The sequence below is a fragment of the Triturus cristatus genome, chromosome 5_1 (genome assembly GCF_964204655.1).
Source record: "Triturus cristatus chromosome 5_1, aTriCri1.1, whole genome shotgun sequence".
Classification (NCBI taxonomy): domain Eukaryota; kingdom Metazoa; phylum Chordata; class Amphibia; order Caudata; family Salamandridae; genus Triturus; species Triturus cristatus.
Window position 1 is genome coordinate 770,153,813 of NC_140587.1, and position 22,128 is coordinate 770,175,940.

At 43.2% G+C, this 22,128-nt stretch overlaps 1 protein-coding gene across 1 annotated transcript in view; it reads right to left on the reverse strand.

Moving 5' to 3' along the window:
* The window catches only part of LAMA3 (laminin subunit alpha 3), an 881,606-nt gene that overhangs the window by 611,324 nt on the left and 248,154 nt on the right, over window positions 1-22,128 (reverse strand). The window contains exon 9 of the mRNA XM_085605753.1: window positions 18,510-18,600. Within this exon, the coding sequence (XP_085461879.1) occupies window positions 18,510-18,600 (91 nt within the window). The remainder of the gene's footprint in view (window positions 1-18,509; window positions 18,601-22,128) is intronic.

Genomic DNA, 22,128 nt, shown 5'->3' on the forward strand with positions numbered 1-22,128 from the left:
GCATTATATCTTCAAAGACTCATATCAATTAATCCTTGGGTGTCAACACTGGCTGAAGGGTTAAAATATGTTACATGTATTTAAATACAAATGTATGTTATATGGATACACACATGTAGTACTTAGAAGCTGTCTCCTTTCATAAGACAGGCAACTAGAATTTCCAAAAAGTCAGTAAATCAGATACTAACACATAAAAACAGCATTGATCTTATTTATTTAAAACAACAAATGTAAGGAAAAGCCAAGACAAACGAAAAGAAAAATATATGAAAAGAAGAATGAACACTACAAATTTACAAACATACCAGAAACACGTTGAAACCAGGTATTGCAATTTGTTGCTAGGTAAGTATTGGGGTAGAAAGCCCACTTGACAACTGGGATTTTTTTTGTTGGCACATTTAAGTAGGGGGGCTGCCCAAAACGGGGATGCCAATGCCCCCACCCCCCGCCACCTTACAGCCTTTCGGCCCCCCCCCCGGGGGCAGATGGGGGCAGTAGGCAATTTTGATCTCGCCTCAATGAGTTTTGGGCCCTTGCCTGTCGCGGGTACTTGGGCCTCCCACACGAGTATCGGGAGACCTGGGGGAACGCTGGGTGGTAGGAAATTTGTGTCAGCACGGTGATGCCACAACTTTCCCACACATAAATGTGTGTAAAAAGTGATTTTTTCAGCTAAGTTTGAGGTTTGCAGGGGATTCTGGGTAAGGAAACGTTGGGGGCTCCATGCAAGCCATACCTCCCTGGAATCCCCCAGGTGTCTACTTTTCAGAAATGTGTGGGTTTGGTAGGTTTCCCTAGCTGGCCACCGAGCACGGGCCAAAAACCCAGGTGACCCCCTTGCAAAAACAGGTTGTTTTGTGATAGGCAATTTTGATGTCGCCTCAATATGTTTTGGGCCCTTGCCTGTCGTGGGTACTTGGGCCTCCCACACAAGTGAGCAAAAGACACACAATTGATGGACGGAATGCAGAACAAATTAAAACATTCACCCCCAGTCAAGAGATCTGGGTTAAATCCATCATTCTTTTGCTCACCATGCCACCCCAGTTTAGACCTGGCTATATACAAATCAGTCTCGACCCTGTGCCTCATGGGAACAGTCCAGCCCGAACTGCCAAGCCAGGTCCTCCCTGGACCGGAAACAAGCATCCTAGGACCGGTTTCGGGGTTTCACCCCTCTTCAGCCAGGATAGATTGATTCCAGTGGCACAGTGAGCCCAGGACTCACGTCTGAGCATACCTGGCGCACTTAGGGCGAGAAAGCAAAAGACACACAATTGATGGACGGAATGCAGAACAAATCAAAACATTCACCCCCAGTCAAGAGATCTGGGTTAAATCCATCATTCTTTTGCTCACCATGCCATCCCAGTTTAGACCTGGCTATATGCAAATCAGTCTCGACCCTGTGCCTCATGGGATCAGTCCAGCCCGAACTGCCAAGCCAGGTCCTCCCTGGACCGGAAACAAGCATCCTAGGACCGGTTTCGGGGTTTCACCCCTCTTCAGCCAGGATAGCTTGATTCCAGTGGCACAGTGAGCCCAGGACTCACGTCTGAGCATACCTGGCGCACTTAGGGCGAGAAAGCAAAAGACACACAATTGATGGACGGAATGCAGAACGAATCAAAACATTCACCCCCAGTCAAGAGATCTGGGTTAAATCCATCATTCTTTTGCTCACTATGCCACCCCAGTTTAGACCTGGCTATATGCAAATCAGTCTCGACCCTGTGCCTCATGGGAACAGTCCAGCACGAACTGCCAAGCCAGGTCCTCCCTGGACCGGAAACAAGCATCCTAGGACCGGTTTCGGGGTTTCACCCCTCTTCAGCCAGGATAGCTTGATTCCAGTGGCACAGTGAGCCCAGAACTCACGTCTGAGCATACCTGGCGCACTTAGGGCGAGAAAGCAAAAGACACACAATTGATGGACGGAATGCAGAACAAATCAAAACATTCACCCCCAGTCAGGAGATCTGGGTTAAATCCATCATTCTTTTGCTCACCATGCCACCCCAGTTTAGGCCCAGATCTCTGTACTGGGGTGAATGTATGACATTGTTCTGCATTCTGTCCATCAACTGTTGTTTTTGCATTTGTCACCCCGAGTGGGACGGGTATGCTCAGACGTGAGTCCCGTGATCTCCATGCCGCTGGAATCAATAGGCCCAGATCTCTTTACTGGGGTGAATGTATGACATTGTTCTGCATTCTGTCTATCAACTGTTGTTTTTGCATTTGTCACCCCGAGTGGTACGGGTATGCTCAGACGTGAGTCCCGTGCTCTCCATGCCGCTGGAATCAAGCTATCCTGGCTGAAGAGGGGTGAAACCCCGAAACCGGTCCTAGGATGCTTAGTTCCAATCCAGGGAGGACCTGGCTTAGCAGTTCGGGCTGGACTGTTCCCATGTGGCTCAGGGTCAAGACTGATTTGCATATAGCTGGGTTCAAACTGGAATGGCATGGTGAGCAAAAAAACGATGGATTTAGGCCCAGATCTCTGTACTGGGGTGAATGTATGACATTGTTCTGCATTCTGTCCATCAACTGTTGTTTTTGCATTTGTCCCACACAAGTGAGGCACCATTTTTATTGGGAGACCTGGGGGAACACTGGGTGGTAGGAAATTTGTGTCAGCCTGGTGATGCCGCAACTTTTCCACACACAAATGTGTGAAAAAAGTGTTTTTTTGTGGTTTGCAGGGGATTCTGTTTAGGAAAAAGTTGGGGGATCCATGTAAGCCATACCTCCCTATAATCCCCCGGGTGTCTAGATTTCAGAAATTTGTGGGTTTGGTAGGTTTCCCTATCTGGCCGCCGAGCACGGGGCCAAAAACGCAGATGACCCCCCTTGCAAAACCAGGTTGTTTTGTGATAGGCAATTTTGATGTCGCCTCAATACATTTTGGGACATTGCCTGTCGCGGGTACTTGGGACTCCCACACGAGTGAGGTACCATGTTTATCGGGAGACCTGGGGGAATGCTGGGTGGTAGGAAATTTGTGTCAGCCCGATGATGCCATAACTTTTCCACACAAAAATGTGTGGAAAAAGGGAATTTTTCAGCTAAATTAGTGGTTTGCAGGGGATTCTGGGTAAGGAAACGTTGGGGGATCCATGCAAGCCATACCTCCCTGGAATCCCTCCGGGTGTCTACTATTCAGAAATGTGTGGGTTTGGTAGGTTTCCCTAGCTGGCCGCCGAGCACGGGGCCAAAAACCCTGGTGACTCCACTTGCAAAACCAGGTTGTTTTGTGATAGGCAATTTTGATGTCGCCTCAATATGTTTTGGGCCCTTGCCTGTCGTGGGTACTTGGGCCTCCCACACGAGTGAGGCACCATTTTTATCTGGAGACCTGGGAGAATACGGGGTGGTAGGAAATTTGTGTCAGCCTGGTGATGTCACAACTTTTTATAACAACATAAGCAACTATGAGTCTCGCCTGTATGAAAACCTTGACACAATCGTAAGGGAAATGCTAGTGCTGTGGGTTCATGTGTACATGTGTGAGTGTACGCATGGGTGTAAGATTCCCATCATCCACCTGAAGTGGTTTGCTTCATCATCTGGGAATAGAGGACTAATTTAGAGAACCATCTTCTACTTAACAGGTCGTAGATATTGGTCTCTTATATGTCCCAACTTGGAGAATGGTAGTTTTGTTAGATGATGATTGGGTGTGATGGTCGCAGTGCTGGTGTGTAGTGATGGTGCATAAGTGCTGGTTAAAATATGTCTAGCAAGGTACTAAAACAACTTTATTAGTAGCTACCTTGTTGACAAACTCTAAAAACAGTGCTCTAACAGTTTCAAAATATAATAACTGTGTTGAAGAACGGTCTACATGTTTCTGCTAACGGATGTGAATCATCCTAGCTTTCGTCAGGACCTAGAAGCTACTGCGAAAAAACTGTGCAAATTAATGAAGTGGTTTATACAACCTGGACCCTGATAGGTGTCCAAGAGACTCCGTGGGCGGTAGTTTATATTCACTGACCTGCATAAATGGAGAAAAAGATAAAAAGAACACAACATAGCAAAACACCCTTCGCATAGTGTAATTATCAAGGTTTCACAAGTAGAATCCAGCACAATGTCCGATAAACCAAATACTCTTGGATGTATTAAGACTGTGATAAGTCTAAGAACTAAAATCGAAATTAGACGACTTTGAAAGCACTTACCCTATTAGTGATGGGTGTGCGCCTCACCTCACCTGGCTACTGCTCAGGTTTAAGGAGGCCCCGCTCTGTAGAGAAAATCAGAGGGTTCAACAATGTTAAAACCTGGTGGTAGGTTAAAATTTAAACGCTAAAGCCCAGCCGCGTAATGTCAAGAAACGCCTAATCTCACTGAGAGTCATTCAATCGCTGCGATGCGCTCGATCTTGGGGATGTTTGTTAAGACTACAGTTACGGCCTAAGTAGGGGGCCGACTTGTTTCTCTAGTATGGTGCGTGTCACATAGCATCTACTCATAGGAGAATGACAGCTCACCTGTCCGTCGGTACCTCTTGTCAGTACCGGAGCTCGTAGGGGAGGCAACCTGCGAGGTGTCCGAAATCGGCAGAAATAGAGAATGCCGATCTGAGTTGTCATAGCAACCAAGGGGAACCGAGGCTGACGTACGGACGCTGATGTGACGTCATAGCGTTCCGTACATGAGTCTGGGAAATGTAGTATTAGACCCGATAGTTATAACGGGCTGCAGTAGTTACAATCATAGCTACAACCAAACTCTCGTATAGGATTCAGAGAGAATGGATGTCTGCAGGTAGTGTTTGCCTAAAGCACCAGGTCGGTGTTACGCCCGTTTCTCATTCTAAACCAGAGTAACTGTTAGAAATGTGAAACAACTGGTATCATGATGTGACAAAGAGGCCATTCATGTGCGAAGTGGAGATTGCCTATAGAATTCTGCGCATCCTTATATAACAATATCGTTCATTTGAAGGGTACCGATAGATGTCTGCTCTTATAGTGAGGCCCAAGGAATATCATCATACAACCCATTGCGATCACTCTGGAGTCTGAAGACCCATTTCTGTTCCTTGTGGAATAGAAAATTAGTGATGTCTGTTATGTGTGGTGGGATGAATGGTTGTTCAAGGACTAACCACCTAATGTCTTCTGGTTTATGATTCAGTGTGAGAAAATGGTTAGACATTTTTGTCGCTTGTTTTTTACGTCTGATAGTACTCTTGTGTTCGCTTATTCTCACTTTAATTTTTCGGGTGGTCATCCCTACATATTTCAGTGAGCAGGGACATGTAATCAGATAGATGACTTTCTCTGAATTACAGTTAGTATGTTTGTTGAGGATCCAAGGTTTGGAGGTACCAATGTCAACTGATTTAGTTGGTTCAGTTTGAGGACAAACTGAACAAGAACCACAAGGATAGTGGCCTTGAACGGGTGGGAGGTGCCAGAGTGTAGATGTGGCAGGATTCCTCTTTGCTTTGGGTCGTGTGTGTACCAAATTGTCCCTGAGGTTAGTTCCTCTCTTGAACGCGAAAAGTGGAGGAGGGATTTCTTCTTTGTTCAGATTGAGAATCCGCCAATGCTTGCGTACCACTTTTTGCACGTCATTTGACAGTGTGCTGAAGGTGTTTACAAATGTTAGTCTCTTAAGTGGTGGTTTTGGTATAGCCGGCGCGATGAGAGCGTCCCTATTATTATTAGCTGCTCTTTTTTTGGCTTGTCTGACCAAGTGTCTGGGGTATTTCTTGACTTGCAATTGCTGTGACAGATCGGCTGCATGTTTGTCAAAAGTCTCTTTCGTGGAACAGTTTCTGCGTATACGCAGGAACTGATCGATAGGCAGGTTGTTCCTTAGGGACTTAGGATGGTGGCTCTGGAAATTCAACAGAGAATTCTTCGCTTGGGGTTTCTTGTATAGTTCACTCCCCAAAGTCCCTTGTGAGGGGTAAATGACGATGTCTAAAAAGGGCAATCTGCATTTATCGTGTGTCACAGTGAATCTCAAGAAGTTATTTTGTGTGTTTAGCCAAGCATGGAAATCGAGTAAGGTAGTCACACTGCCTCGCCAAACCACCAAAATATCATCGATATACCTCTTCCATATGACAATTTTGTCACGGAAGGGATTCGTATTGGTCAACACATTGTTCTGTTCAAATAAATGAACGTAGAGATTCGCCAGGCTGGGAGCAAAAATGCTCCCCATCGATGTGCCTGAGGTTTGGAGGTAGATGGTCTCCTCGTACCTGAAGAAATTTTCTTTCATTGCCAGTCTGGCACATTCCATGATGAAATTGATCGGGGTGATCGTGACCAGATCTTTGGTGTCAAGTAGACCCCTGATGGCCTCTAGTGTTTCATCCTGGGGAATGCAGGTATACAGTGACTCGACATCGAAACTAACCAGTAGGTCTGTTTCGATGTCAAAGGTGGTTTCAGGTAACAGTCTGAGGACATCTTTAGTGTCCTGAAGAAATGTTGGCATTTCCTTGACCAGAGGCCGGAGGAAAAAGTCTACAAAAGTGGACAACGGTTCCAGGAGAGACCCGATCCCTGAGATAATGGGACGTCCTGGTGGTGGTCTAGTGGCTTTATGTATCTTAGGAAGAACATAAAAGTAGGGCATGACAGGGTGTGTCGTGATTAAGAAATCAGACTCATGTTGAGTGATCCACCCTGATTCTTTGGCTTCGTATACCATGTCTTTAATCTCCTTTGCTAATCTTGTGGTAGGATCCTCGGGCAAAACCCGGTAGGAATTAGTATCGTTTAGATGTCTTAGGCATTCCATTCGATAGACGGATGAGTCTAGAATGACAATAGCTCCCCCCTTGTCAGCGGGCTTGATGGTAATGGTGTCATCATTAGATAGTGTTGTCATAGCTTGTTTCTCTACAAGAGGAAGGTTACAGTAGCCACTTCTACTTCTAGAGCAGAGAGAGGAAACATCGTTGATCACAGCTTGTTCAAAGACTTTGACATTATCCGGCACTAAATGTGCAGGTGGTGAGAAATTTGAAGGTGGTCTAAGGCCTGTGTTGGTTTCTACTGATAGGTCATCTTGATCTATCCTGTCGCCTCCTTTGTCTTTATTCTTAAAAAAGAAATGTAGACGTACTTTGCGAAAGAATTTGCCCATTTCACATCTCAATTGGAAGGGGTCACCTATGGAGGTTGGAACAAAACCTAAACCTTTGTTAAGGACCTCTAGTTCTGTTGGAGAGAGTTGACGCTGGCTTAGATTCACCACTAGTTCGTCACGTTCACATGTGTATCCCATGTGTTCTAACTGTTCTGTGGTGGCTGGTCTGTTTGCCAGTGTACCTGTTGTGTACTATAGATGAATGGCAAACCTTACTCACTCTTAAAAAGTCTCATTCGCGCACATTCATACATGGCGCTATAATGACAGAATATTTAAGAAACAACAGTGCTCCCATGGGCCTAATAGTAACCAACACACCACGACTGTTTTTGACAGATAAAACCTTTCTCAAGGACTGGTCGCTCATCGCGTGGCGATGCACCCGCGACTGGCTGATCTTAATCATCGCTACAGCCAAGAAGGCAGCTGACCTTATCCTGGTAGAAATACAAACTTTAGAGGGCCAAATCAAAGCCACCATCACTAGTGCTTTATTCAAAAGAAATCTTGAGGATACCAACAAAGCCAACAAAGAGCACAAAGATACTATCTTATTAACGAAGATAGAGAAATTTAAAAAATATTTGGCTAAGTTCTCCTTCGAAAAAGTCTACCCATATACTAGCGACACCTACATCCCTCCAGAATATAACAAAAAGGGCAAGAGGTATGGCTCAAACTATTCTTCATCAGGGACAGACACCCCCTCATCAGACTCAGAGGGCTCCACCACAGGGACACCCTCGCTAAGACAAAACTATCAGCGCTCACGGGCCAATAGGAGACGAGGTACACAAAACTATTATGACCAACCCAGACCCTGGTGACCCCCCGCACCGTGGGGTTTTCAACCCTCACCATATGGTCCACCCATGCCACCCTTTCCCTGCCAGCCACCACCACCTACCCACTTTGGACAACAATCTTTTTTAGGGCAAGGCCGTGGACGCAGCAGAGGCAGGAGAAGAGGAGGCTCAACACAACAGGTACACTGGCAAACAGACCAGCCACCACAGAACAGTTAGAACACATGGGATACACATGTGAACGTGACGAACTAGTGGTGAATCTAAGCCAGCGTCAACTCTCTCCAACAGAACTAGAGGTCCTTAACAAAGGTTTAGGTTTTGTTCCAACCTCCATAGGTGACCCCTTCCAATTGAGATGTGAAATGGGCAAATTCTTTCGCAAAGTACGTCTACATTTCTTTTTTAAGAATAAAGACAAAGGAGGCGACAGGATAGATCAAGATGACCTATCAGTAGAAACCAACACAGGCCTTAGACCACCTTCAAATTTCTCACCACCTGCACATTTAGTGCCGGATAATGTCAAAGTCTTTGAACAAGCTGTGATCAACGATGTTTCCTCTCTCTGCTCTAGAAGTAGAAGTGGCTACTGTAACCTTCCTCTTGTAGAGAAACAAGCTATGACAACACTATCTAATGATGACACCATTACCATCAAGCCCGCTGACAAGGGGGGAGCTATTGTCATTCTAGACTCATCCGTCTATCGAATGGAATGCCTAAGACATCTAAACGATACTAATTCCTACCGGGTTTTGCCCGAGGATCCTACCACAAGATTAGCAAAGGAGATTAAAGACATGGTATACGAAGCCAAAGAATCAGGGTGGATCACTCAACATGAGTCTGATTTCTTAATCACGACACACCCTGTCATGCCCTACTTTTATGTTCTTCCTAAGATACATAAAGCCACTAGACCACCACCAGGACGTCCCATTATCTCAGGGATCGGGTCTCTCCTGGAACCGTTGTCCACTTTTGTAGACTTTTTCCTCCGGCCTCTGGTCAAGGAAATGCCAACATTTCTTCAGGACACTAAAGATGTCCTCAGACTGTTACCTGAAACCACCTTTGACATCGAAACAGACCTACTGGTTAGTTTCGATGTCGAGTCACTGTATACCTGCATTCCCCAGGATGAAACACTAGAGGCCATCAGGGGTCTACTTGACACCAAAGATCTGGTCACGATCACCCCGATCAATTTCATCATGGAATGTGCCAGACTGGCAATGAAAGAAAATTTCTTCAGGTACGAGGAGACCATCTACCTCCAAACCTCAGGCACATCGATGGGGAGCATTTTTGCTCCCAGCCTGGCGAATCTCTACGTTCATTTATTTGAACAGAACAATGTGTTGACCAATACGAATCCCTTCCGTGACAAAATTGTCATATGGAAGAGGTATATCGATGATATTTTGGTGGTTTGGCGAGGCAGTGTGACTACCTTACTCGATTTCCATGCTTGGCTAAACACACAAAATAACTTCTTGAGATTCACTGTGACACACGATAAATGCAGATTGCCCTTTTTAGACATCGTCATTTACCCCTCACAAGGGACTTTGGGGAGTGAACTATACAAGAAACCCCAAGCGAAGAATTCTCTGTTGAATTTCCAGAGCCACCATCCTAAGTCCCTAAGGAACAACCTGCCTATCGGTCAGTTCCTGCGTATACGCAGAAACTGTTCCACGAAAGAGACTTTTGACAAACATGCAGCCGATCTGTCACAGCAATTGCAAGTCAAGAAATACCCCAGACACTTGGTCAGACAAGCCAAAAAAAGAGCAGCTAATAATAATAGGGACGCTCTCATCGCGCCGGCTATACCAAAACCACCACTTAAGAGACTAACATTTGTAAACACCTTCAGCACACTGTCAAATGACGTGCAAAAAGTGGTATGCAAGCATTGGCGGATTCTCAATCTGAACAAAGAAGAAATCCCTCCTCCACTTTTCGCGTTCAAGAGAGGAACTAACCTCAGGGACAATTTGGTACACACACGACCCAAAGCAAAGAGGAATCCTGCCACATTTACACTCTGGCACCTCCCACCCGTTCAAGGCCACTATCCTTGTGGTTCTTGTTCAGTTTGTCCTCAAACTGAACCAACTAAATCAGTTGACATTGGTACCTCCAAACCTTGGATCCTCAACAAACATACTAACTGTAATTCAGAGAAAGTCATCTATCTGATTACATGTCCCTGCTCACTGAAATATGTAGGGATGACCACCCGAAAAATTAAAGTGAGAATAAGCGAACACAAGAGTACTATCAGACGTAAAAAACAAGCGACAAAAATGTCTAACCATTTTCTCACACTGAATCATAAACCAGAAGACATTAGGTGGTTAGTCCTTGAACAACCATTCATCCCACCACAAGGAACAGAAATGGGTCTTCAGACTCCAGAGTGATCGCAATGGGTTGAATGATGATATTCCTTGGGCCTCACTATAAGAGCAGACATCTATCGGTACCCTTCAAATGAACGATATTGTTATATAAGGATGCGCAGAATTCTATAGGCAATCTCCACTTCGCACATGAATGGCCTCTTTGTCACATCATGATACCAGTTGTTTCACATTTCTAACAGTTACTCTGGTTTAGAATGAGAAACGGGCGTAACACCGACCTGGTGCTTTAGGCAAACACTACCTGCAGACATCCATTCTCTCTGAATCCTATACGAGAGTTTGGTTGTAGCTATGATTGTAACTACTGCAGCCCGTTATAACTATCGGGTCTAATACTACATTTCCCAGACTCATGTACGGAACGCTATGACGTCACATCAGCGTCCGTACGTCAGCCTCGGTTCCCCTTGGTTGCTATGACAACTCAGATCGGCATTCTCTATTTCTGCCGATTTCGGACACCTCGCAGGTTGCCTCCCCTACGAGCTCCGGTACTGACAAGAGGTACCGACGGACAGGTGAGCTGTCATTCTCCTATGAGTTGATGCTATGTGACACGCACCATACTAGAGAAACAAGTCGGCCCCCTACTTAGGCCGTAACTGTAGTCTTAACAAACATCCCCAAGATCGAGCGCATCGCAGCGATTGAATGACTCTCAGTGAGATTAGGCGTTTCTTGACATTACGCGGCTGGGCTTTAGCGTTTAAATTTTAACCTACCACCAGGTTTTAACATTGTTGAACCCTCTGATTTTCTCTACAGAGCGGGGCCTCCTTAAACCTGAGCAGTAGCCAGGTGAGGTGAGGCGCACACCCATCACTAATAGGGTAAGTGCTTTCAAAGTCGTCTAATTTCGATTTTAGTTCTTAGACTTATCACAGTCTTAATACATCCAAGAGTATTTGGTTTATCGGACATTGTGCTGGATTCTACTTGTGAAACCTTGATAATTACACTATGCGAAGGGTGTTTTGCTATGTTGTGTTCTTTTTATCTTTTTCTCCATTTATGCAGGTCAGTGAATATAAACTACCGCCCACGGAGTCTCTTGGACACCTATCAGGGTCCAGGTTGTATAAACCACTTCATTAATTTGCACAGTTTTTTCGCAGTAGCTTCTAGGTCCTGACGAAAGCTAGGATGATTCACATCCGTTAGCAGAAACATGTAGACCGTTCTTCAACACAGTTATTATATTTTGAAACTGTTAGAGCACTGTTTTTAGAGTTTGTCAACAAGGTAGCTACTAATAAAGTTGTTTTAGTACCTTGCTAGACATATTTTAACCAGCACTTATGCACCATCACTACACACCAGCACTGCGACCATCACACCCAATCATCATCTAACAAAACTACCATTCACCAAGTTGGGACATATAAGAGACCAATATCTACGACCTGTTAAGTAGAAGATGGTTCTCTAAATTAGTCCTCTATTCCCAGATGATGAAGCAAACCACTTCAGGTGGATGATGGGAATCTTACACCCATGCGTACACTCACACATGTACACATGAACCCACAGCACTAGCATTTCCCTTACGATTGTGTCAAGGTTTTCATACAGGCGAGACTCATAGTTGCTTATGTTGTTATAATTTGTTGATTAGGGGATTACAACTATTTGAGTCTTTAAACTTTATCCCTAGGACCCCCACTCTTTTTTGAGATATCTTTATTATAGATGTCACAACTTTCCCACACAAAAATGTGTGGAAAAAGTGATTTTTTTCAGCTAAATTTGAGGTTTGTAGGGGATTCTGGGTAAGAAAACTTTCGGGATCCACGCAAGCCATACCTCCCTGGAATCCCCCGGGTGTCTAGTTTTAAAACATTTATAGGTTTGCTAGATTTCCCTTTTTTGTGTGGATCCACGCAGATTCCAGAACATTCCAAACACAGAAATGTGAGGAAAATGTGTTTTTTTTTACAAATTGTGAGGTTTGCAAGGGATTCTGGGTAACAGAACCTGGTGAGAGCCAGTCAAGTTACCCCATCCTGGATTCCCCTGGGTGTCTAGTTTTCAAGAATGTATAGTTTTGCTAGATTTCGCTTGGTGCCGGCAGAGCTAGGTTTAAAAATCTACAGCAAGGCACTTTGCAAAAAAAAGGGTCAGTTTTCACTGTGAAAATGTGGTGTGTCCACGTTGCGTTTTGGGCCGGTTTCGTGTTGCGGGCACTAGGCCTACCCACACAAGTGAGGTACAATTTTTCTCGGAAGACTTTGGGGAACGCGGAGTGGGTGGAATTTTGTGGATCCACGTAGATTCCAAAACTTTCCACCACAGAAATGTGAGGGAAATGTGTTTTTTTGGACAAATTGTGAGGATTGCAAGGGATCCTGGGTAACAGAACCTGGTGAGAGCCAGTCAAGTCACCCCATCCTGGAATCCCCTGGGTGTGTAGCTTTGAAAAATGTATAGGTTTGCTAGGGTTCCCTAGGTGCCGGCAGAGCTAGGGTACATAATCTACAGCTAGGCACTTTGCAAAAAAAGGGTCAGTTTTCACTGTGAAAATGTGGTGTGTCCACGTTGCGTTTTGTGCCGTTTCCTGTCACGGGCACTAGGCCTACCCACACAAGTGAGGTACCATTTTTCTTGGAAGACTTTGGGGGATCGCGGGGTGGGTGGAATTTTGTGGATCCACGCAGATTCCAGAACTTTCCACCACAGAAATGTGAGGAAAATGTGTTTTTTTGGACAAATCTTGAGGTTTGCAAGGCATTCTGAGAAACAGAACCTGGTGAGAGCCAGTCAAATCACCCCATCCTGGATTCTCTTGGGTGTCTAGTTTTCAAATATGTAAAGGTTTGCTAGGTTTCTCTAGGTGCCGGCAGAGCCAGGGTTAAAAATCTACAGCAAGGCACTTTGCAGAAAAAGGGTCAGTTTTCACTGTGAAAATGTGGTGTGTCCACGTTGCGTTTTGGGCCATTTCCTGTCGCAGGCACTAGGCCTACCAACACAACTGAGGTAACATTTTCATCGGTAGAGTTAGGGTAAGACAGAATTGTAGAGCAACTGTTATTACCTATTAACTTTCAATGCATTTCTGCCTTCCATATGAAAGACAATGTGTAAAAAAGAAGACATTTTGTGAAATGACCTATAAGTCTCATGCTAGTATGGGTACTCACAATTTCAGAAATGTGCAAATATCTACTGTTTCTAAACTCTATATTTTGTTCCAATTTCAGAAATACATAGCTGTCTTTCATACTGATTTTTCCATGTATATATTTTCCCAAATTAATTGCTATATACCCGGATCATAATGAAAAACCATTTACAAAACGCTGTTCAGTTATTGGTTCTGGGTTCGTCGGATTCTTGGTGAACCTACAAGTCCTATATATCCCCACAACCAGAAAGGTCTAGCAGATGTAATGGTATATTGCTTTCAAACAGCTGTCACAATTAGAAGAAGGTACAGATGAAAACTGCACAAATGGCTGTTTTTTTCAACTAATTTTCAATTCTTCCTATATTTAACTGTTAGTTTCTATAAAGAAACCTTGAAGGATCTATACAAATGACCCCTTGCTGAATTCAGAATGTTGTCTACTTTACTAAAATGTATAGCTTTCCAGGATCCATTATTGCTTTCATACCCATGTCTACCATTAACTGGAAGGAAGTTGAAAGCACATAAAATAGCAAAAATAGGCTATGTCCCAGAAAAATGCCAAAACTGTGCAAAAAATTATGGTTTTCTGAAAAAAAGTCTGCTTGTCCCTGAAAGCTTGGAAGATGGTAATTTCAGCACCACAACCCCTTTTTTGATACCATTTGCAGGGAAAAAAACAGACGCTTTCATGAGTAGCCCCTTTTTCCAATTCTTCCCAAAAAACAACAAAATTTAGCTGTATGTTGGCTAATTTCTGGTTCCCCTCAAGGCGAATCCACAAACCCTGGGTTTCTTTAGAATCCCCATGATGTTGGAAAAACAGGACGCAAATTTGGTGTGTATACCTTATGTGGTCAAAAAGTTACAGGGGCCTAAGCGCGAACTACCCCAAATAGCCCAAAAAAGGCTTAGCACAGGGGGGTGGGGAAAGGCCTAGCAGCGAAGGATGAAAAGTGAGTGAGCCTGTAAGCCTCAATCCAGTGACAAACAGTGGTTTAGAAGGACCTGTTAGCTCCTACTGATCACTACACGGTGTGCTTCCACCATCACACCTGTGCTGCATAACTCCTGGTTAAATTAGCAGCCTCCCACCACTATGTGGGTAGTGCTTTGGCCGTCCCTCCCGGTCCACCAAGACTGCAATCTGTGAAACAGGGCAACGTCATGGTGCAGGCAACGTCATGGTGCACCGCATAATCCGTGTTTACCTATGATAACAATAATCTGCATTAGGGATGCAGATATCAGTACAGTTAGGCACTCAGGGCAGGGGTGCACGTCTGTTACCATGTAGATTACTTTTCTGTGCCAAAAAGCTCACCCCTTTACAATCCAGCACTTTCCTGAGTGTGGCTAACATTGGAGTGGAAATTGGATATCTGACCACTTTAGAGTCCAACACTTTCCCCAGAATGGCTGATATTGTAGTGGGACTACTAAATCTGGCTCACTTAGAATCCAACATTTTCCCCAATATAGCTAAAGTTGGAATGGAAATTATAATCTTATCCCTCCAGAGCTCAATACCTTCTCCAGTGTAGATAAGATTATAACAAATGATCAGTTTCTTCTGAGTTATAATAAGATTTACTTCTATAATCATATATTGCTATTTTTTTAAAACAACAATACAATGTTTTACGCGTAAATTTCCTTTCAATGTATGCAAATTAAATAATATATTTTACATCATATACAGATATTATAACACATTTATAGTATAGTGTACTTGTGTTATAATATTTGTATAGCACTTTAGACAATTGTAAAACATTTTCATGCAATGTACATTTTAATATTTTGATAGGTACTGTGAATACATTTAATACACTGAATTTAATTTAGCCGAATTTATTAATATATTTTTGCATTTAATTATTATAGTTCTTTTACATAATAATATTATAGTTTCCAATGTTATTTGTATTTCATAAACATTTTTATTATGATACATTTTTATTATTTTGTTTTTTATTTGTTGTACTGTAAACACATTTTTTTAATTTCAATTTTGCTGCTATTTTTTTGTAAACGGGAACTGTATTTTGTGGTCTGCCTTCTTAGTCTCACACAGCAGTTATCCTGAATTGCGGTTGCTGGTTGCAGCTCACCAGTTCAAATAAGAATACTATTTTCCTAATTTCTAAGCTCTTTAGTGGGTCAGGTGGGTGGTTGTGTTGTTCGGTTTGAAGAGTTTTAGAGTTTCAGGTAAGTGATATAGTGAAACAGAATTAGGTAGTTATGTGCATCCGGTAAGCCTTAATGTACAGTGTTACTTATGTCTCTGTAGCTTAGATTTAGCTGTAGTTTATCAATGAACAATTATGTATTTTTCTACTATGTAACGTATATTTAATGTTTTGGTGAGTATTGTTTATGTTTTTAGTGTGGGCATGTATTTTATTTTTTTCAGAAGGTGTTTCATGGTCGTGGACATATGGTTTTTGAATGCCAATAGCATGTTTTAATACAGGAAAATGAAGTTGGGGTTTTTTACTAGAGCATGTATTTAATATTTAATTTTTTTCAGGTTTTGCATGGTGTCCATGGAGGTGATATGGTCGATGGAGGTGATATGACTGTTTCTGAAGGCTTATTTATCATTTTTTAACTATTTTTTTTATTTTTTAGTACCCTTTAGTGAAATCGTAGATAAACCCTCAGGAATCAGTGACCAGTCACAATTCCTACAGCAATTCCCCATTCTTGCCTGAAAAACCCAAAATAATGCTGTAGTTCTTCACCGTGAAATTATCATACCCTGCTGTATTGGTAATGGTGCAGAGTTTTCAATGTGATGTTCATACATTATTTAGAATGAGAAACCGGGAGAGTAAACAATAATAGATGAAAATGCTTGAATTTGTCTTACCCATCACTCAGTCAGTCACTTGTTTTTAAACTCTTCTGAGCAATTGCAGAAGCAGATCAGCAGCATGAAATTTGCTATTTGCTATTTTCTCTGTCACAAAAGTACCACTTCTCCCCAAAATAGCTAAGGCCAAGTTGCAGCGAGGGGCATAAGATGGGGGATTGGCAGTCCCCGATATTTTGAAGTATTACTGGGCCTCCCAACGTCTGGTCATTAATGAATGGGTATTCACTGATCATCAAAACCCAGCATATAGAGTGGACCGGGAATCCATGGGCAAGGGTGGACTTGAGGACCTTCTTTACAGATTAACAGGCAATAGGAGCATGCCACACCATACACTGACAGTAGGTGACATATAGCAGGAAGCCACCCAGTTTTTGTGCTGGAAGGAGATACTTACTGGTCTGACACCACTCTGGTGCAACAAACAGCTGTCAGAGGTGGGAGGGTTGGAGGGGTTTTGGAAATGGGAGCTCATAGGCATAGAACATTTGGGAATCTGGCGAAGTCTGAGTGCTATCGGCATTTGCAGCTAGGGCATGCACTGCATTGTCATCAGTTTGAGGGCGAGCAGTTACCAAAGTCCTCACCACTAGAGGATTGGATATTGACCGAGGCCTTGACACATAAGGGAATGTGACTGAACTATAGGAAACTAATAAACAATTCCCCTGACTTATTGTGCCCCCTGAGGTTGGCATGGGAAGAGGGCCTGGGTGAATTTGGGGATGACGATTTGGGGGAGGCCCTCCAGGGCCCTCTGGAAATAGCTGTTAGGGTGCGGGTTAGCCTGGTCCAATTTAAAGTATTACACAGGATTTACTACGCACAGACGCTATTATATAAAAAAGGTAGGGTGGAATCCCCGTTGTGCAGGAGAGGATGCGGGAGTGAGAGGGTGTTTTTTCATACCCTTTCGGACTGTCCTCTGGTGCGGGGCTACTGGGCAGTGACAGCAAAAATGGCAAGGGTTACGATGATGAAGGTCCGTCTTTAGGCTAAATGTTACTCCTGGGGATAAAAGGGGAGGTGGATTGACCCCTGGTACACAGAGATTTGGTTGAGGCTAACAGCTGGAGTCGCTAAACAAAATACAGCAAGAGCATGGGGGGCCACTATCATGCCAGAAGAAACTGATCTGGAGGTAGACCTGGACTGGTGACAGAAGGTGGAGCAAGTGGTGTATAAAGCAAGAGGCTGCCCCAAGAAATGTTTGGGGGGCATGGAGGGAATATAGGGAACAGGGGGGACCAGATTGCGGGAGGGACTCTAGGATGGGAGGGATAGTGAAGGTGGTATATGTAGAATGTATTTGACTGGCCGTAAAAGCTCTGTTCCTGTATGATAGGACACTGCAGAAGAGTTTTCCGAACTATCAAACCTCACTGTGTATGTATTGCAAATTAACAATGTTATCACCACATGATGTGCGAAGCCTGAGTTCTTGGTTTTCAATAAAAAGATTTTTTTTAAAGTACCACTCCTAATCAAACTGCTAGACCATGACCCCTCTGGAAGAAAACACAAGCAGCACCACATAGGTTTTAGATTTATGGGCAATATGCCACTTTAACCCTGTGGCACAGTGAGTGAGGACCCACGCCTCGGTATATCCATGCAACTTAGGGTGGCTCACTCACTAAAAGGAAGTGATGGGAAAATGTTCGGATCAATCTTGAGCAAAGGGGATTCTGCTGGATTCCATTTATTCAGTAATTATTATCTTGTCAGTGCCATCAGCAAAAGGGCCGAGACAAATAAAATAGACTAGTCTGTACTTTGAGGCCACTTTCATTCTGAATGAAAACAGAACCAATCCCAAACATATTTCATCCTTGCTGGGCCTCATCAGTGAGGGATTTCAGTTGAGACCAATGTCTGAACTGAACAGTGAAACTTATCATGAGCCCCTAGGCTTTTATCCAGTCTAGAGAGATGCTTAGTTATAAGGCCAAAGAGAGCTTTATCATCCCTTTAAATACTTTTTCTCCATAGAGTACACCAACAGCACTTCAAATGAATAAAAGGGCCACAAACAGATCATTAGAAGACAGAATTTAAAGCTCATAATTCCCACATAGGGCAAATTACATTTATGTAGATATAAGGGAAATAGAAGCAAGACTTACGTATACAACCATGAAGAGTTTCCCTTGACACGCCATAAGGACGATAGTAGCCGAGTGCACACTGCTCACAATTGATGCCAGCTGTGTTGTGCTAGAAAGAAAACAGGGACATAATTTAATATTGATAACATTTTGCATTAATTTATCGTTTTGAGAAGATATAAGTGGAGCTGGCACCATTTTAGAGGAAACTAATACAATCATTTTGTCATGGGGATGTTTGTGGAAGGTTCCTTTATTGGAAAGATTGTTGGCCGGACACCCCCGCTATATCGACTGACTAACTGCAGCGATTGAGACGGGACCTGTAAATAATTTACAATTTCTTTTACGGGGTTGCAGGTATGCCGACGAGGGACAACCACCCGGTATAACAAACGGAGAAAAGAGGTGCAGTGAGGACGCTGACCCTAACCCTGATGAAATTGCCGCAAACTTTGTGAGGCAATGAAACATGTTGGTTTTAGTTGAGCAGACACACAGCAAGGAATAAAATAGTATAGCCAGTGGGTCTAGCTTGTTTTTGATCTAAGGTGTTCCGGGTTTCTATGCTAGATCCCGGTAGTCCTTATAGGGTCACATGTAGCACATACACCACATTTTTGGTTTCTTTTTTCTCCTCACCATCCATTTGTTTTTCAATTTGGCAGGTGCTAATGATGAGAACCTGAGGACACAGGCGAGTACCAGCCTGTAACCTCCCATAGTGTTACTCCCGTGAGGCACTGCCAACTTTTTCTCACCTTTTTTTCACCTTCTTTTCTCTATTTTCAGGTCTCCCGCACACTGGTGGGAGAGTTTGAACAAGCAGACAGCACCATACAGCACCACATAGCATAGTTTAAAGTAGTGATTTAGGTCACTGTATGGCAGATGTAAGATTTTGATTCACTGCCATGACACATAAAGTTGTGTGTCCTCTCTAAAATTACATGGTGGACGTTGGTATTCGTCCATACAATCAGATGGAACAAGTCCTTTGTTGAGGTGAAGTTATTGAGTGGGGGGGCGACCTGTTCTTTTTCTACCCCCTTGGCTCCCAGTTGTGGATAACCCAATTAGAGTTTGACATATGGGATACTTTGTCACAAACATGATGGAAATCCTGCCCACTGTTCTACAAGTGCATTTTATCCGGGGCCACTGGAATTATGCGGCAGGAGAGGGCCAAATCATGCAGCAGGGTACATTAAATTATGCAATAAGAAAAGGCAAATTATGTGACAAAATACGCCACATTCTATGATAGCATCACTTCATTATTTTGTCTTTTTCACACTTGTTAACACTATCTGGGCATAGGTTTCACCTCATTAGTTCTGGTTTTACAAAAAAATATAGCAATAATCAACAGAAAGGTAACCAGTCAACCTTTGCGAAAGGTCTTCCACTGAGTGGCAACACGTCACCATATTTTTAGTATGTTTTGACCCATTTTTTCTTAAAAGCTGCAGATTATGCAGAAGATGACTGATGATGTGCCAAGTTCATATTTATGCAGAAAATAGCATGGCTGCAACATTGCAGACTTGGAATAGTCCTGATTATATCCTAAAGCGCTTGCAACACAACAGACAGGAAATTCATCACGCGTGATGGAGTACCTCATGCATCAAACTCTAATTCCCAAAGATTGCCCCACAGCCGCACTCTATTAAGAAAAGAAATGCAGCAAGTCTACAAACACGAGGTGTGCTTTCAGAATCATCTGAAAGCACACGTTTGTGCTTTTAAACTTGATGTATTTCTTTTCTAAATCTAGTGCGGCTGCGGGGCTGATTGTTTCCCTTTTGAAAGTATTTATGTTAAATGCAACCCTTGACGGGCGCTGTGATTAACATAAATACTTTCAAAAGGCCCACAATAAGCTCCGTAGCTTGACTGTTAGGATATAAATGCATCAAGTTTAAAAGCACAACGTGTGCTTTCAGATGATCCTGAAAGCACACGTTGTGTTTGTAGACTTGCTGCATTTCTTTTCTTAATACAGCACAGCTGTGGGGCTGATTGTGGGCCTTTTGAAAGAACTGATGTTAGCCACAGCGCCAGTCATGGGCTGCATTTAACATAAATTGTTTCAAAAGACATCAGCCCCGCATTTAGAAAAGAAATGCAGCAAGTTTCATATAGTGTGAACTTAACCCAAAAGTATTGGAGCGCTTTACATGATTTAATATAATTTCTTTTTTTGGGGAATGCATGGGGGGATTCATTGATTTGCCCAGAATCACAGGATGTTAAGCTGACTTGTGACTCAAAACCCATCTTCTAAGTCGGTAGCCTGAGCATTAAGCTACAACCTCTACCACAAGAGTGGAAGCATTTTTAATATTATATACAACTTTATGCAACAAACAACCAATGACAAAGCCAATAGTCCTGGCTTCTTGTAGGTGTAATGTTACTTGTATTATATATTTGGATGCAATGACAGAAGAAGCAAAATATCAGTCGGTGGGCACACTATTCTAAGCACAGATTTTTAGCTTGACTGCTTTTAAGCCCTTAATTGCATCGGTCACGCCCCTTTGAGAGACCCCTAGTTTTTTCATCCCACTTAAAGCCCTGGTCTACACGCGCGGTCGGGTTCTTGGCGCACATAACTTTGGCTACAGCACACAGAGAACTTAATCTGCCTCAACATTGATCCCAAGTGTTTTTTTTAAACCTTGCCTTTTGAGTGACAAGACTAAACTCCTTTGTCATGTCATCTATAAAGCACAAGTTAATGCCTCTTCCAACGTAGCTATTACATTAGATACAGAATAGATATTCAATTAGGCTAACTAGAGGTCGCAAAACTGTCTTTGGTCCAGTCAGGCTCGTTTGTAAACCTAAAGCTCCACCCTAGGTAGCTGTGGCTTCGAGCAGCAGGGCTTAGCAAAGGAACAATGTCTAAAGCATGTAACAGCATCAAACAACGAAATAAGAAAGTCACACGGCAAGAAAGAGGTACAACAACAATTTATATAAGTAGAACGTATTTTTATGACTTTTTAGAGACCGTGCTGATCAAAATTCACTGGAGGGTTCCCAAGATACAGATTTTGGAACTTTTAAATATATTTTTGAATGTAACTGCAAACAAGCATTGGTCAACATAACGTTTGTAAACTTTTGAAAAGTTTCAAAGAGTTAGTTCGGTAACTCCAGCCGGGCTTGAGCGACCAAATCTGACAGGCTGGAGGTTTAGGGGGCCAGAGAGGATACCTTGAGCAGATACTTAGCCATCATAGCATTTTTAGGTCAAGTTTCATGCTCTACAGTATGACCTTAATAGACTATAATGGAGTGGTCCTGATGTTGGGGATTGTTAGAATCCAGGTTCTCTGGTTGGCACAGGTAGGTACTTGTGACAAGCAGGGAACCTTTCCTCTAGTCAGGGTAAGGGGTTACACTACTAAAACAACCCCTTGCTCACCCTCTAGGTAGCTTGGCGCGAGCAGACAAGGCTTATCTCAGAGCGTTATAGGTTAAGCATTTGTGAACACATACAGTAACCAAGTGACAACACTACAAATGGACATCACACAGGTATTTATATTAAAAATAAGGATTCTTTATATAGGATTATCACAAGACCATTAAACGATTAAAAATACACAATACGGTTGCTTAG